Source organism: Kogia breviceps, chromosome 6 (assembly GCF_026419965.1).
Source record: "Kogia breviceps isolate mKogBre1 chromosome 6, mKogBre1 haplotype 1, whole genome shotgun sequence".
In the NCBI taxonomy this organism is placed as follows: Eukaryota; Metazoa; Chordata; class Mammalia; order Artiodactyla; family Physeteridae; genus Kogia; species Kogia breviceps.
The window spans coordinates 27,615,604-27,631,104 of NC_081315.1; the positions used below are offsets into that span (position 1 = coordinate 27,615,604).

General features: G+C 41.0%; 1 protein-coding gene across 20 annotated transcripts in view; it reads left to right on the forward strand.

The window, feature by feature from the left end:
• Window positions 1-15,501, forward strand: part of ARHGAP10 (Rho GTPase activating protein 10) — a 329,300-nt gene that overhangs the window by 195,526 nt on the left and 118,273 nt on the right. For 13 of the 20 annotated variants that reach the window (XR_010840991.1, XR_010840990.1, XR_010840993.1 and 10 more), the window contains exons 15-16: window positions 718-759; window positions 4,793-4,880. Coding sequence is in view for 16 of the 20 variants with exons in the window: in XM_067035620.1 (XP_066891721.1) it covers window positions 718-759; window positions 4,793-4,880 (130 nt within the window). In the remaining 4 variants the exon portion in view is untranslated. The remainder of the gene's footprint in view (window positions 1-717; window positions 760-4,792; window positions 4,881-15,501) is intronic. The other 7 variants (XM_067035621.1, XM_059066728.2, XM_067035632.1 and 4 more) reach the window with 1 other exon arrangement.

The window sequence follows — 15,501 nt, forward strand, 5'->3', positions numbered from 1 at the left end:
CAGTAGATAATTAATTCTGATAATTTTGCCCATTTGTGGTACTAGTAGTTGTTTTTATTTATTTATTTATTTACTTTTAAAAGCCAAAATTATTTATTTAAAAATAATCTCTAGCCTGCAGAAAAATTGCAAGTAAATAGTACAATAGACTCCCATAATACCCCTTCCCCAGATTTACCACATTTTAACATTTTTAGGCAGTTATTTTTTAAAATTTCGATTCCTCCAGATGACGTTTATTTCAAATTTGAATTTTTTCAAAGTACTTTTTGTTTGGAATGCGTTTCTCTTTGCAGAAATGAAAAGTAACCTAACTTTTAAAAAATCTGAGATAAAGTTCCAAGTCGTTTTATATTTTTTGACAGGAACTTCTGTTTACTTTGGTTCTCTTTAGTTCTTGAGAGCTCATCATTTACTTTGCTATCATTTTTCCTTTATTGCCATTTTTACATAAAATATTTTTGTATTTAAAATATTTTCAGCATTCTTTAAATACTCCTGTGTAAAAGTTTGTGGCGATTTCTAACAGAAGGATGCATGCTTAATATCTTGCATGTTTTCTTCACTTGTGTCTCTATTGGGTGTGTTTTCACTACCTTCACATTTAAAATTACAATAGAGAAAAATATTTCTCTCTGTTCTTCTTCCCCTCCCCCACTCCTTTTTCTCGTTCCCCCTTCCTCCCCTGCCCCTTTCTTCTCTCCGCCACACATGAAGTACTAATGGCAGCTGACCACCATGTGTCCTTCTCCAGGTCAGGTAAAGGAGTGGGCAGCTGCCTTCCTTCCCTGGTGATGAGAGTTGTTTGCCTTCTCGGTCATCTTCCATCCCGGGGTCAGAAAGTTGCGGTCTGCTGGATTTTCCAGCAGCCTCCTAGCTTTCCCTTGGACCAAGTTTCTTAAGGTTCCACAAGAACATGCCCCAGTGAGGGCACACATAGTCTGGTAGAAGTTTTTGTCTTTTTCTTTTTAAATTAGGAACTTGAAGCAGTTGGGGAAGGCAGGCAGGAATAGCAGATGAGGTGCCTTTGGGTGAGTCACGGTTTTTTAGTAAAGTGGGGTGAAAATGTAACGGATGAATTATCGCGATTGGTAGGTTGGAACTCAGCTGAGTTAGAATTGTCCTGTGTTCTTCCTTCTTCTTTGGAATGAAAGCATCAGAGCAGGGAAGGGAAAGTGCTGGGAAAATGTGGTGGTAGCTTGTGTGTGCTGGTGAATTTTCTGTTTGTTTCTAAATTTAATTTGTAAAAACAGCTGGATGATTTTATTTATTTTTATTTATTTATTTATTTATTTTTGTGGTACGTGGGCCTCTCACTGTTGTGGCCTCTCCCGTTGCGGAGCACAGGCTTCGGATGCACAGGCTCAGCGGCCATGGCTCACGGGCCCAGCCGCTCCGCGGCATGTGGGATCTTCCCGGACCGGGGCACGAACCCGCGTCCCCTGCATCGGCAGGCGGACTCTCAACCACTGCGCCACCAGGGAAGCCCGATTTTATTTATTTTAAGACAGAGAACCATAGAAAGCCAGAAATCAGACTAATTTAGGGGAGTTTTACTGTAAACATATTATCATGTTTACTTTGTTTGTAGGACTTTTCACAAAGATTGAGGGAAAAAGTAAACTAATGTAGCTGAAAAAGATTCTGATTTTGGATTATAAAGAATATTCTCCAAACTCATTCAATCACTGGGTGTCTTCAAGTACTTTAGACTGGGACCCAAGTGGGTGTCGAGTAGAGTGCTGGCACTTTGGGCTGGGCTGAAAGTTTCCGGTTTCAAAAAATGACCACTGGTTATAGAATTATGAAGCATTTACCCAAATAAAAAGTCAACTATTTGTATCTCTGTTCATTAGTTTAGGTTTTAAACTAATCCACGAGGTGTAGTGTTCCTTGGCCAGAAAGGAAACAGAATTCTACCTTATTTATAGTGGAACGTATATTCTGATTGAACACTCCAAATGCATTTTTAAATTTGAATCCCAAATAAGTTATTAACCAATTTACCTAGTCCCAGTGCACCACGGATTGTTAAGAGCTGCTAGGGATGATTGAGTTATTTGAAAACAGTGAAAATTTAATAGAGGATTAATACCATAGACGTTATGGAGTCATTGGCTTCTCGTGTGACAGCTCCTTTTTATTCCGTGAATTCAAAGGATGGTTTATTTTTTCATAGAAAGAGTATGGTTCTCAAAATATAGAATGATCATTTGGTCAAAAGCTGAAAATAAAAGATTTCCTTTAGAAGCCTCCTGGATTTTAAAATGGTGATTTGCTGGTAGCAAGTTGATTGAAAATGTTTTCTGACTTGTATGAGGTTTAAATAATTGACTTAATGAGAGAGAGAATATTCAGTTACTGCAGTAATGTGTTGGCAAAGCCTTTAGAACAGAATTATTTAGTCCTGGTTATAAAGGATTGCACCTTTAATCAGGGTGCTTAATTTGATTTCTTGAATGTATCTGTGGCTTGTCTGACAAACTCAGTAACAAATGAGTTCTGAATTGTAGGAACCCATCAAAACGTAATCAGTGTCAATTGCCATTGTTGTAGTTTATTGCATATTGCTGTCAGTTGCTGTAATCAAGAGCTGTTGAAGTGCTTTGAAAAGTTGCCAGACTTTTGAGTAATCGACTTCATGTATCTGATGTTATGGCTGTGAAATAACCATCACTTCCTGTTTTACTTTATTTTCAAAAAGTTTGAGAAATAACATTGCATTGTCACCCATCCTTTCCCATGCCGAAGCCTCAGACTTTTAAAGTGGCATGCATGACTTAACGCGGTGGTCCCATTTGGACAGGATTTTCTTTTTGAACTTTTGTTTGAAAAGGGTGTACTAACAAGTTTCCTTCCGTATATAGACAAATACAGTGTAAGGGAGGAAAAAATACCTGAAACGACTAGTTTTTCTGGGGGGGGGGGGTCTTAGTTGAAACATCATTCTGGAGTCAGGGAGAAATAAGTGTTTTCCACAAATCTCTTATTTTCTCCTTTGTGTGATTGGAGCATAGAAACTCACTCCAGTTTCTGTTGATTGTTTGATGTCTTTCATCATAAGCCATTTCCTGCTCCCTCCCATGGGTAGGTACCACCACTGAACGCTTATACTTTTGGTGACTCAGCTGTGGTAATTACCTACTCATTTGATGATTTATGGAAATCTGCATACATTCCTGATTTGCTTTGATGCTCTCAGTAGTTCCAGGAGAGCGGTAATGTTATCTCCATCGTGCACATGAAGAGCTGAAGTTCAGAGAGGTTTGGGACTGACTTGTTGGCGTGGTGAGGCTGGTCACGGTTGAGGCGGGATTGAAGCCCAGGTGTGTGTCCCTTGCTGCATTTTCCTCCCTGCTGCCAGGTCACAGCCAAGTGCAATAGCCCAGCCTTACAAGGCTCGGAGATGCCACCACACTCAGAATGCTTGCCTTTCCCACCATCCTTTCCTTTTATTTCAACCAGGGTTGACTTTTTCCTTTTCAGAATTGATTGCGCTGCCCTCCTCCTCCTCCTCCTCCTTCAACTCTTTTTCTTCTTTTTCTTTAATTTTTTTTTTTTTTTTTTGCGGTACGCGGGCCCCTCACTGATGTCGTGGCCTCTCCCGTTGCGGAGCACAGGCTCCGGACGCGCAGGCTCAGCGGCCATGGCTCACGGGCCCAGCCGCTCCGCGGCACGTGGGATCTTCCCGGACCGGGGCATGAACCCGTGTCCCCTGCATCGGCAGGTGGACTCTCAACCACTGCGCCACCAGGGAAGCCCTCTTCTTTTTCTTAGTGCCAGTTTTAGATCTTCTTTAGAGTTTACTAGATATTTGAAAGGGCATTTGTAAGAAATGCATCATCAATGTACTTTTAGGACAAAGAAAACTAATTTAGAGTGAATGTCAGAAGTGTTACATAGAGGCTTCTAGTAAATCTTGGATGAGTGTATAGATTGTAACGTTAATGTGAAAGATTACCCACGAAAGACTTTTTAATTAAGTTTATGTGTCATTTCTGTTTTTGTTGATCATGTATTCGTCTTCAGAAAGATAATATGATGAGTATGAACCTTAGAAGTGTGGGACCAGGCTTACCATCCTTTTCCCCCACTGACTTCTTGTTCTTCTAATAGGAATATTGCCATTAAGGGTACTGCCTGTTTCCCCTGTCATAACACAGTGTAATAGCAGTCATGCCATCTGAAACAAGTTCAGATATATAGACACTGCAAAGTGCCACATGCTGTAAGCCATGGCTACTGAGTAGTACCTTATAATAATAGTAGTAGTAGTAATAATAATAGCTGTACATGCTTTGCAGTTGTGAATATTTAAATGCTCTGTCCATTTCTCCCCTACTCCCAGCCCAACCCTTATCCTTTTTTTTTTTTTTTTTTTTTTTTTTTTGCGGTACGCGGGCCTCTCACTGCTGTGGCCTCTCCCGTTGCGGAGCACAGGCTCCGGACGCGCAGGCCTAGCGGCCATGGCTCACGGGCTTAGTTGCTCCGCGACATGTGGGATCTTCCCGGACCAGGGCACGAACCCGTGACCCCTGCATCGGCAGGCGGATTCTCAACCACTGCGCCACCAGGGAAGCCCAACCCTTATCCTTTTACTTCGATCTTCACTACAGATTTTCTGAAGTGCTAGAAATGTCTGATAAAAGAATATGGCTCATAATAGGATAAGAACTTATATGTAATGTTTTTATAGGAAACCACAGAATTCAATATTTGTGGTTTGGCTGTTTAAAAATGAGCCATTGGATCAAGGTTTGAATTATTTTTTTCTTCCTTGCTTGCTCACCAGATGTGAAAACCTGCAATGAGGTGGACCTGGAGAATTCTATAGATTGGGAAGTGAAGACAATAACGAGTGCCCTGAAACAGTATTTGAGGTGAGCTCCTCTTGGTAGCGGGGCGGGGGAAGAGCGGACTGTTTGGATGTTTAACACACAGCAAATGCAGACTCTGAACATGCATCTCAAAAGTCAAAGCTTATGAGAAAGGAGAACATTTATGAGGTACCTAAGGATGTCCCAGGAGTGTGGGACATAGTCAGTGAACATCAGTTGGTAGATAAATTGCAACAGAACAGAACTGGAATAGACTTGGGTTTTGAAATAGAGTCTGTTGTGGATGTGAGTTTTTGGAATTAAATGCTGAAACAGTAAGGAAGAAGGCTGTTTATTACATTCATTGAATCTTTTCTTTATGTGGTGGGCTAAAAAAGAAGATTTTTTAGTTTAAGTGTAAACCGTGTAAACTTCAAGGCTTATAATGATGACATATAGATACAGAGCGATTTGAAAAGAAGTTTACTTGATGAGGTTTTTTTTTTTTTTTCTAAAGATAAACTTTGAGTTTTACATTTACTATAGGAAGTATCTAGGATTAGAGTTTGAAAAGCTTCACCATTTTTTTGAGCATTCACCTTTCATGAGAAAAGAAAGGAAATGAATGATCACAAAGCTTGAGGTGGTTAGATGAAGGACAAGTATACGGAGTAAAGGAATGGAAAACAGTCATGACTGTAATTCTTAGGCTATGGGTCCGCTGGGGACTTTGCTTTTTGTCTGGCACACAAATGGCACTGCTCCCCCATCATCAGTTCTTTTTAACCAACACACAGGATTGATTTTCAGGTAAATACTATTTAGGTTCCAACAAGCACATTAGAATCAATTTATATCACATATTTTGTGTTTTAAAAAATGTGTATGTTTTAAAAATTTCAAATTTATACAAGCGGAGAGATGAGTATAATGACTCCTCATGGCCCTATTATCCTGTTCTTCGGTTTTCAACATTTGACACTTCTTGTTTCATTAGTCACTCTACCGCCACTGTTTGGAATAATACTTTAAAGATTTTCTAAAACGTATTGCTGCACTCATAAATACTTGCGTGGATATCTCAAAAAAGATAAGGACTTACAAAAAAGGATGTTATAGAAAAGACAAAAAGAATATAATTATCATACCTAACAAAATGCATACGATCCAGTACTCAATCTGTGTTCCATTTTTATAGATTTTTTTTTCAAAAATATATTTTAATCTTTGTTTTAATTCCTGTAGGATTTCAACAGTGTCAGCACATTTCATTTGGTTGATATGTTTTAAGTCGTTTTTCATTTGGGCAGTCCCCTCCCTCTACCCTGCCCCCCCAGCGTGTAATTTGTTGATGAACCTGAGTCATTTTTCAAAATAGAATTTTCCACATTTTAGATATGGCTGGGGGTATCCTCAGGTTTCTCTGTTATCTGTCATGTTTCCTGTAAGCTAATAGTTAAATCTATAGGCTTTGGTAGACTCAGATTCGGCTTTTGTTTGTTTGTTTATTGCAAGAATACATCATAGCAGTGCTATATTCTTCCTGTTGTGTTATTACCTCAGGAGGCCGATGTCCATTTGGCCCACTTATTAATGAAATTAACATTTATCAGTGGGTTCAGGTGTGTGTTACCTATTTTCAAGTATTTTATTTAAAGAAGATGTTTTTTTAAAATTTTTTAAACATCTTTATTGGAGTATAATTGTTTACAATGGTGTGTTGGTTTCTGCTTTATAACAAAGTGAATCAGTTATACATATACATATGTTCCCATATCTATGCCCTCTTGCATCTCCCTCCCTATCCCCCCCCCCCTCCCTATCCCACCCCTCTAGGTGGTCACAGACCACCTAGCTGATCTTCCTGTGCTTTGAGGTTGCTTCCCACTAGCTATCTATTTTACGTTTGGTAGTGTATATATGTCCATGCCACTCTCTCCCTTTGTCACAGCTTACCCTTCCCCCTCCCCATATCCTCAAGTCCATGCTCTAGTAGGTCTGTGTCTTTATTCCCATCTTACCCCTAGGTACTTCATGACCTTTTTTTTTTTTCTTAGATTCCATATATATGTATTAGCATATGGTATTTGTTTTTCTCTTTCTGACTTACTTCACTGTATGACAGACTCTAGTTCCATCCACCTCACTACAAATAACTCAGTTTTGTTTCTTTTTATGGCTGAGTCATATTCCATTGTATATATGTGCCACATCTTCTTTATCCACTCATCTGTCAGTGGAAACTTAGGTTGCTCCCATGTCCTGGCTATTGTAAATAGAGCTGCGATGAACATTGTGGTACATGACTCTTTTTTTTCCTTTTTGTTTGGTGGTACGTGGGCCTCTCACTGCTGTGGCCTCTCCTGCTGCAGAGCACAGGCTCCGGACGCGCAGGCTCAGCGGCCATGGCTTACGGGCCCAGCCTCTCCGCGGCACGTGGGAATCCTCCTGGACCATGGCACAAACCCGCGTCCCCCACGTCGGCAGGGGGACTCTCAAGCACTGCGCCACCAGGGAAGCCCACATGACTCTTTTTGAATTATGGTTTTCTCAGGGTATATGCCCAGTAGTGGGATTGCTGGGTGATACGGTAGTTCTATTTTTAGTTTTTTAAGGAACCTCCATACTGTTCTTCAGAGTGGCTGTATCAAGTTACATTCCCACCAACAGTGCAAGAGTGTTCCCTTTTCTCCTCACCCTCTCCAGCATTTATTGTTTGTAGATTTTTTGATGATGGCCATTCTGACCGGTGTGAGATGATATCTCATTGTAGTTTTGATTTGCATTTCTCTAATGATTAATGATGTTGAGCATTTTTTCATGTGTTTGTTGGCAATCTGTATATGTTCTTTGAAGAAATGTCTGTTTAGGTCTTCTGCCCAGTTTTGGATTGGGTTGCTTGTTTTTTTGTTATTGAGCCGAATAAGCAGCTTGTAAATTTTGGAGATTAATCCTTTGTCAGTTGCTTCATTTGAAAATATTTTCTCCCATTCTGAGGGTTGTCTTTTGGTCTTGTTTATGGTTTCCTTTGCTGTGCAAAACCTTTTAAGTTTCATGAGGTCTCATTTGTTTATTTTTGTTTTTATTTCAATTTCTCTAGGAGGTGGGTCAAAAAGGATCTTGCTGTGACTTATGTCATAAAGTGTTCTGTCTATGTTTTCCTCTAAGAGTTTGATAGTGTCTGGCCTTACATTTAGGTCTTTAATCCATTTTCAGTTTATTTTTGTGTATGGTGTTAGGGAGTGTTCTAATCTCATACTTTTACAGGTACCTGTCCGGTTTTCCCAGCACCACTTATTGAAGAGGCTGTCTTTTCTCTACTCTATATTCTTGCCTCTTTTATCAAAGATAAGGTGACCATATGTGTGTGGGTTTATCTCTGGGCTTTCTATCCTATTCCATTGATCTATATTTCTGTTTTTGTGCCAGTACCATACTATCTTGATTACTGTAGCTTTGTAGTATAGTCTGAAGTCAGGGAGCCTGATTCCTCCAGCTCCATTTTTTGTTCTCAAGATTGCTTTGGCTATTCAGGGTCTTTTGTGTTTCCATACAAATTGTGAAATTTGTTCTAGTTCTGTGAAAAATGCCAGTGGTAGTTTGATAGGGATTGCATTGAATCTGTAGATTGCTTTGGGTAGTAGAGTCATTTTCACAATGTTGATTCTTCTAATCCAAGAACATGGTATATCTCTCCATCTCTTTGTATCATCTTTAATTTCTTTCATCAGTGTCTTATAATTTTCTGCATACAGGTCTTTTGTCTCCTTAGGTAGGTTTATTCTTAGATATTTTATTCTTTTTGTTGCAGTAGTAAATGGGAGTGTTTTCTTAATTTCACTTTCAGATTTTTCATCATTGGTGTATAAGAATGCCAGAGATTTCTGTGCATTAATTTTGTATCCTGCTACTTTACCAAATTCATTGATTAGCTCTAGTAGTTTTCTGATAGCATCTTTAGGATTCTCTATGTATAGTATCATGTCATCTGCAAACAGTGACAGCTTTACTTCTTTTCCGATTTGGATTCGTTTTATTTCTTTTTCTTCTCTGGCTAAGACTTCCAAAACTATGTTGAATAAGAGTGGTGAGAGTGGGCAACCTTGTCTTATTTCTGATCTTAGTGGAAATGGTTTCAGTTTTTCACCATTGAGGACAATGTTGGCTGTGGGTTTGTCATATATGGCCTTTATTTTGTTGAGGAAAGTTCCCTCTATGCCTACTTTCTGCAGGGTTTTTATCATAAATGGGTGTTGAATTTTGTCAAAAGCTTTTTCTGCGTCTATTGAGATGATCATATGGTTTTTCTCCTTCAATTTGTTAATATGGTGCATCACGTTGATTGATTTGCGTATATTGAAGAATCCTTGCATTCCTGGGATAAACCCCACTTGGTCATCATGTATGATCCTTTTAATGTGCTGTTGGATTCTGTTTGCTAGTATTTTGCTGAGGATTTTTGCATCTATGTTCATCAGTGATATTGGCCTGTAGTTTTCTGTTTTTGTGACATATTTGTCTGGTTTTGGTGTCAGGGTGATGGTGGCCTCATAGAATGTGTTTGGGAGTGTTCCTCCCTCTGCTATATTTTGGAAGAGTTTGAGAAGGATAGGTGTTAGCTCTTCTCTAAATGTTTGAGAGAATTCGCCTGTGAAGCCATCTGGTCCTGGGCTTTTGTTTGTTGGAAGATTTTTAATCACAGTTTTAATTTCAGTGCTTGTGGTTTGTCTGTTCATATTTTCTATTTCTTCCTGGTTCAGTCTTGGAACATTGTGCATTTCTAAGAATTGTCCATTTCTTCCAGGTTGTCCATTTTATTGGCATAGAGTGGCTTGTAGTAATCTCTCATTATCCTTTGTATTTCTGCAGTGTCAGTTGTTACTTCTCCTTTTTCATTTCTAATTCTATTAATTTGAGTCTTCTCCCTTTTTTTCTTGAGGAGTGTGGCTAATGGTTTATCAATTTTGTTTATCTTCTCAAAGAACCAGCTTTTAGTTTTATTGATCTTTGCTGTCATTTCGTTTTCATTTATTTCTGATCTGATCTTTATGATTTCTTTCCTTCTGCTAACTTTGGGGGATTTTTTCTTCTTCTTTCTCTAATTTCTTTAGGTGCAAGGTTAGGTTGTTTATTTGAGATGTTTCCTGTTTTGTTTTTTTTTTTTGCTGTACGCGGGTCTCTCCCTTTGCGGAGCACAGGCTCGGGACGCGCAGGCTCAGCAGCCATGGCTCATGGGCCCAGCTGCTCCATGGCATGTGGGCTCTTCCCAGACTGGGGCACGAACCCATGTCCCCTGCATTGGCAGGCAGACTCTCAACCACTGCGCCACCAGGGAAGCCCCCTGTTTCTTAAGGTAGGATTGTATTGCACTAAACTTCCCTCTTAGAACTGCTTTTGCTGCATCCCATAGGTTTTGGGCCATTGTGTTTTCATTGTCATTTGTTTCTAGGTATTTTTTGATTTCCTCTGATTTCTTCAGTAATCTCTTGGTTATTTAGTAGTGTATTTCTTAGCCTCTGTGTGTTTGTATTTTTTAGAGATTTTTTTTCCTGTAATTAATATCTAGTCTCATAGCATTCTTGTTGGAAAAGATACTTGATAAGATTTCAGTTTTCTTAAATTTACCATGGCTTGATTTATGACCCAAGATATGATCTATCCTGGAGGATGTTCCATGAGCACTTGAGAAGAAAGTGTGTTCTGTTGTTTTTGGATGGAATGTCCTATAAATATCAATTAAGTCCATCTTGTGTAATGTATCATTTAAAGCTTGTGTTTCCTTTTTTATTTTCATTTTGGATGATCTGTCCATTGGTGAAAGTGGGGTGTTAAAGTCCCCTACTATGATTGTGTTACTGTCGATTTTCCCTTTTATGGCTGTTAGCATTTGCCTTATGTACTGAGGTGCTTCTATGTTGGGTGCATAAATATTTACAATTGTTATATCTTCTTCTTGGATTGATCCCTTGATCATTAAGTAGTGTCTTTTTTTGTCTCTTTTAATAGTCTTTATTTTAAAGTCTGTTTTGCTCGATATGAGAATTACTACTCCAGTGTTCTTTTGCTTTTCATTTGCATGGAATATCTTTTTCCATCCCCTCAGTTTCAGTCTGTATGTGTCCCTAGGTCTGAGGTGGGTTTCTTGTAGACAGCATATACACGGGTTTTGTTTTTGGATCCATTCAGCCAGTCTGTGTCTTTTGGTTGGAGCATTTAACCCATTTACATTTAAGGTAATTATCGATATGTATGTTCCTATTACTATTTTCTTAATTGTTTTGGGGTTGTTTTTGTAGGTCTTTTCCTTCTCTTGTGTTTCCTGCCTAGGGAAGTTCATTTAGCATTTGTTGTAAAGCTGGTTTGGTGAGGCTGAGTTTCTCAGCTTTTGCTTGTTTGTAAAGGTTTTAATTTCTCCATCAAATCTGAATGAGATCCTTGCTGGGTAGAGTAATCTTGGTTGTAGGTTTTTCTCCTTCATCACTTTAAATATGTCCTGCCACTCCCTTCTGGCTTGCAGAGTTTCTGCTGAAACATCAGCTGTTAACCTTATGGGGATTCCCTTGTGTGTTATTTGTTGTTTTTCCTTGCTGCTTTTTATTTTAATTAATTAATTAATTAAGTTTTGACTGTGTTGGGTCTTCGTTTCTGTTCGAGGGCTTTCTCCAGTTGTGGCACGCGGGGGCCACTCTTCATCACGGTGTGTGGCCCTCTCATTATTGCGGCCTCTCTTGTTGTGCAGCACAGGCTCCAGACGTGCAGGCTCAGTAGTGTGGCTCACAGGCCTAGTTGCTCCACGGTATGTGGGATCTTCCCACACCAGGGATCTTCCCAGTGTCCCCTGCCTTAGCAGGCAGATTCTCAACCACTGTGCCACCAGGGAAGCCCCCTTGCTGCTTTTAATATGTTTTCTTTGTGTTTAATTTTTGACGTTTGATTAATGAGTATGTGGCGTGTTTCTCCTTGTATTTATCCTGTATGGGACTCTGTGCTTCCTGGAGTTGATTAATTATTTCCTTTCCCATATTAGAGAAGTTTTCAACTATAATCTCTTCAAATATTTTCTCAGTCCCTTTCTTTTTCTCTTCTTCTTCTGGGACCCCTATAATTCGAACGTTGGTGCATTTAATGTTGTCCCGGAGGTCTCTGAGACTGTCCTCAGTTCTTTTCATTCTTTATTCTGCTCTGCAGTAGTTATTTCCAGTATTTTATCTTCCAGGTCACTTATCTGTTCCTGTACCTCAGTTATTTTGCTATTGAGCCCTTCTAGAGTATTTTTAATTTCATTTATTGTGTTGTTCATCGTTGCTTGTTTCCTCTTTAGTTCTTCTAGGTCCTTGTTAAATGTTTCTTGCAGTTTCTCTATTCCTTTTCCAAGATTTTGGATCATGTTTACTATCATTATTCTGAGTTCTTTTTCAGGTAGATTTCCTATTTCCTCTTCATTTGTTAGGGCTGGTGGATTTTTACCTTGCTCCTTCATCTGCTGTGTGTTTTTCTGTCTTCTCATTTTGCTTATCTTACTGTGTTTGGGTTCTCCTTTTTGTAGGCTGCAGGTTCATAGTTCCCGTTGTTTTTGGTGTCTGTCCCCAGTGGCTAAGGTTGTTGGTTCAGTGCGTTGTGTAGGCTTCCTGGTGGAGGGGACTGGTGCTTGTGTTCTGGTGGATGAGGCTGGATCTTGTCTTTCTGGTGGGCAGGTCCACGTCTGATCTCTGTCTTGGGGTGTCTTCGTCTTATTATGATTTTAAGCAGCCTGTCTGCTAATGGTTGGGGTTGTGTTCCTGTCTTGATAGTTGTTTGGCATAGGGTGTCCAACACTGTAACTTGCTGGTCATTGAATGAAGCTGGGTCTTGGTTTTGAGATGGAGACCTCTGGGAGATTTTCGCCATTTGCTATTAGGTGGAGCTGGGAGGTCTCTTGTGGACCAGTGTCTTGAAGTTGGCTCTCCCACCTCAGAGGCACAACATTGACTCCTGGCTGGAACACCAAGAGTCTTTCATCCACATGGCTCAGAATAAAAGGGAGAAAAAGCAGAAAGAAAGAAAGAAAGAAAGAGGATAAAATAAATTAAAATTAAGTAATATAAAAGTTATTAAAATAAAAAATAATTAAGAAAAATAATTTTTATAAAGTAAGAAAAAAAAAGAAAGAGACGGACAGAACCCTAGGACAAATGGTGAAAGCAAAGCTATACAGACAAAATAACACAAAGAAGCATACACATACACACACACAAAAAGGGAAAAAGCGAAAAAAAAAAATATAGTTGCTCCCAAAGCCCACCTCTTCAGTTTGGGCTGATTCGTTGTCTATTCAGATATTCTACAGATGCAGGGTACATCAAGTTGATTGTGGAGCTTTAATCCGCTGCTTCTGAGGCTGCTGGGAGAGATTTCCCCTTCTCTTCTTTGTTTGCACAGCTCCTGGGGTTCACCTTTGGATTTGGCCCCGCCTCTGCGTGTAGGTCGCCTGAGGGTGTCTGTTCTTCACTCAGACAGGACGGGGTTAAAGGAGCAGCTGATTTGGCGGCTCTGGCTCACTCAAGCCAGGGGAAAGGAGGGGTACAGATGTGGGGTGAGCCTGGGGCGGCAGAGGCCGGAGTGACGTTGCAGCAGCTTAAGGCGTGCTGCGTGTTCTCCTGGGGAAGTTGTCCCTGCAGCTGTCCTTGCATCATGGGACCTTGGCAGGGGCGGGCTGCACAGACTCCGGGGAGGGGAGGTGTGGACAGTGACCTGTGCTCGCACACAGGCTTCTTGGTGGCTGCAGCAGCCGCCTTAGCATCTCATGCCCGTCTCTGGGGTCCGCGCCGATTGCCACGGCTCCCGCCCATCTCTGTAGCTCGTTTAGGTGGTGCTCTGAATCCCCTCTCCTCGCGCACCAGGAAACAATGGTCTCTTGCCTCTTCGGCAGGTCCAGACGTTTTCCTGAACTCCCTCCCAGCTAGCCGTGGTGCACTAGCCCACTTGGGGCTTTGTTCACGCAGCCACCGCCAGTCCTCTCCAGGCATCTGACTGAAGCCCGAGCCTCAGCTCCCAGCCGCCGCCTGCCCTGGCGGGTGAGCAGACAAGCCTCTCGGGCTGGTGAGTGCTGGTCAGCACCGATCCTCTGTGCAGGAATCTCCCTGCTTTGCCCTCCACACCCCTGTTACTGCGCTCTCCTCTGTGGCTTCGAAGCTTCCTCCCTCTGCCACCCACAGTCTCCGCCCATGAAGGGGCTTTCTAGTGTGTGGAAACCTTTCCTCCTTCACGGCTCCCTCCCACTGGCGCAGGTCCCATCCCTATTCTTTGTCTCTGTTTTTTCTTTTGCCCTACCCAGGTACATGGGGAGTTTCTTGCCTTTTGGGAGGTCTGAGCGTTCAGTAAGTGTTCTTTCTATAGGAGCAGTTCCACGTGTAGATGTATTTTTGATGTATCTGTGGGGAGGAAGGTGATCTCTGTGTCTTACCCTTCCGCCATCTTCCTCAACTCCCAAAGATGTTTTTAGCCACTGTTTGAGATTTTTTTTCTTAACCTATTAAGTACAGTCAGTTCTCTGTATCCACAGGTTGGTCCCACATTCATGGATTAAACCAACCGTGCGGATGGTGTAGGATGTTTACAGTCCACAGTTGGTTGAATCTGTGGAAACTCAGGCCAGAGTGTAGGACTTGAGCATCTGCAGATTTTGATGTCCAAAGTGGGTCCTGGAACCAATCCCCTGCTTATGCTGAGGGACGACCTTACTATTATCCCTGTTCTAGAAAGGGGTAAAATGAAGGCTAAATCTATGTGCTTATGTTTAGTTTGCCACTGGTAGTGACTAACTGGTTTAGGTGAGGATTATGGTAATATCTCATTAGCCCCAACCCTGGGATTGGAGTGTACGCTTCCTGATGATATTGACATCTTATGTGGTTTGTTCATTGCAGTGTCTCAGCCTCTAGATCTAACTCTGTCACTCAAATACGAGAGCAGAGGTTCTAAACTGCGGATGATTTTGGTTCCCTCCAGCCCTACTCCAGGGCTCTTTGGCAATATTGGGAGACTTTTTTGGTTGGCAGGATCGCTGAAGAGGGGTGCTGCTGGCATCTAATGCGTGGAGACCAGGGATGGACTGCTGAACATCTGCAGTGTGCGAGACGGCCCTCCCCTGTCCCCAGATGTCCAAAATATCAGTAGTGCTGAGGTTGTGAAAGCCTCTATTAGACGGATGAAGGACATAATGGGTGAAGGATATAAAAATAAAATAAATGTCCTCTGTTCATCTGACCAGCAGAGGATGGTGCCTTGCCAGGAGGTAGCTTCAAACCCAGTTTACTGTTTGGTAAACTTATGCCTAGTACAGTTCAAAATGATTTGGTTATTGGTTGGAAGCTAAGGGCAAAAATCCAGTTCTTTTCTAGTAAATTGCATGTTTTTTTTTTTTTTTTTTTTTTTCCTGCTTCACATGATTCTTTCTTCCCTTGTTGGGGGAATTAGTTTAATAAACTAGAGGATCTTTTTCTTCAATACATGTAGTTTCTTTCTAGTTCTTGATACTCTCTGAAGTTAGTTCCTTCTTGTCCCTGGTCTTGTGTTACTTTTTCTGTCTTTTTTTTTTTTTTTCTATTTACATTGCTTCATCCTATTGAATTTCACTTTTTTTTTTGCGTTACGCGGGCCTCTCACTGTTGTGGCCTCTCCCGTTGGCGGAGCACAGTCTCCGGAC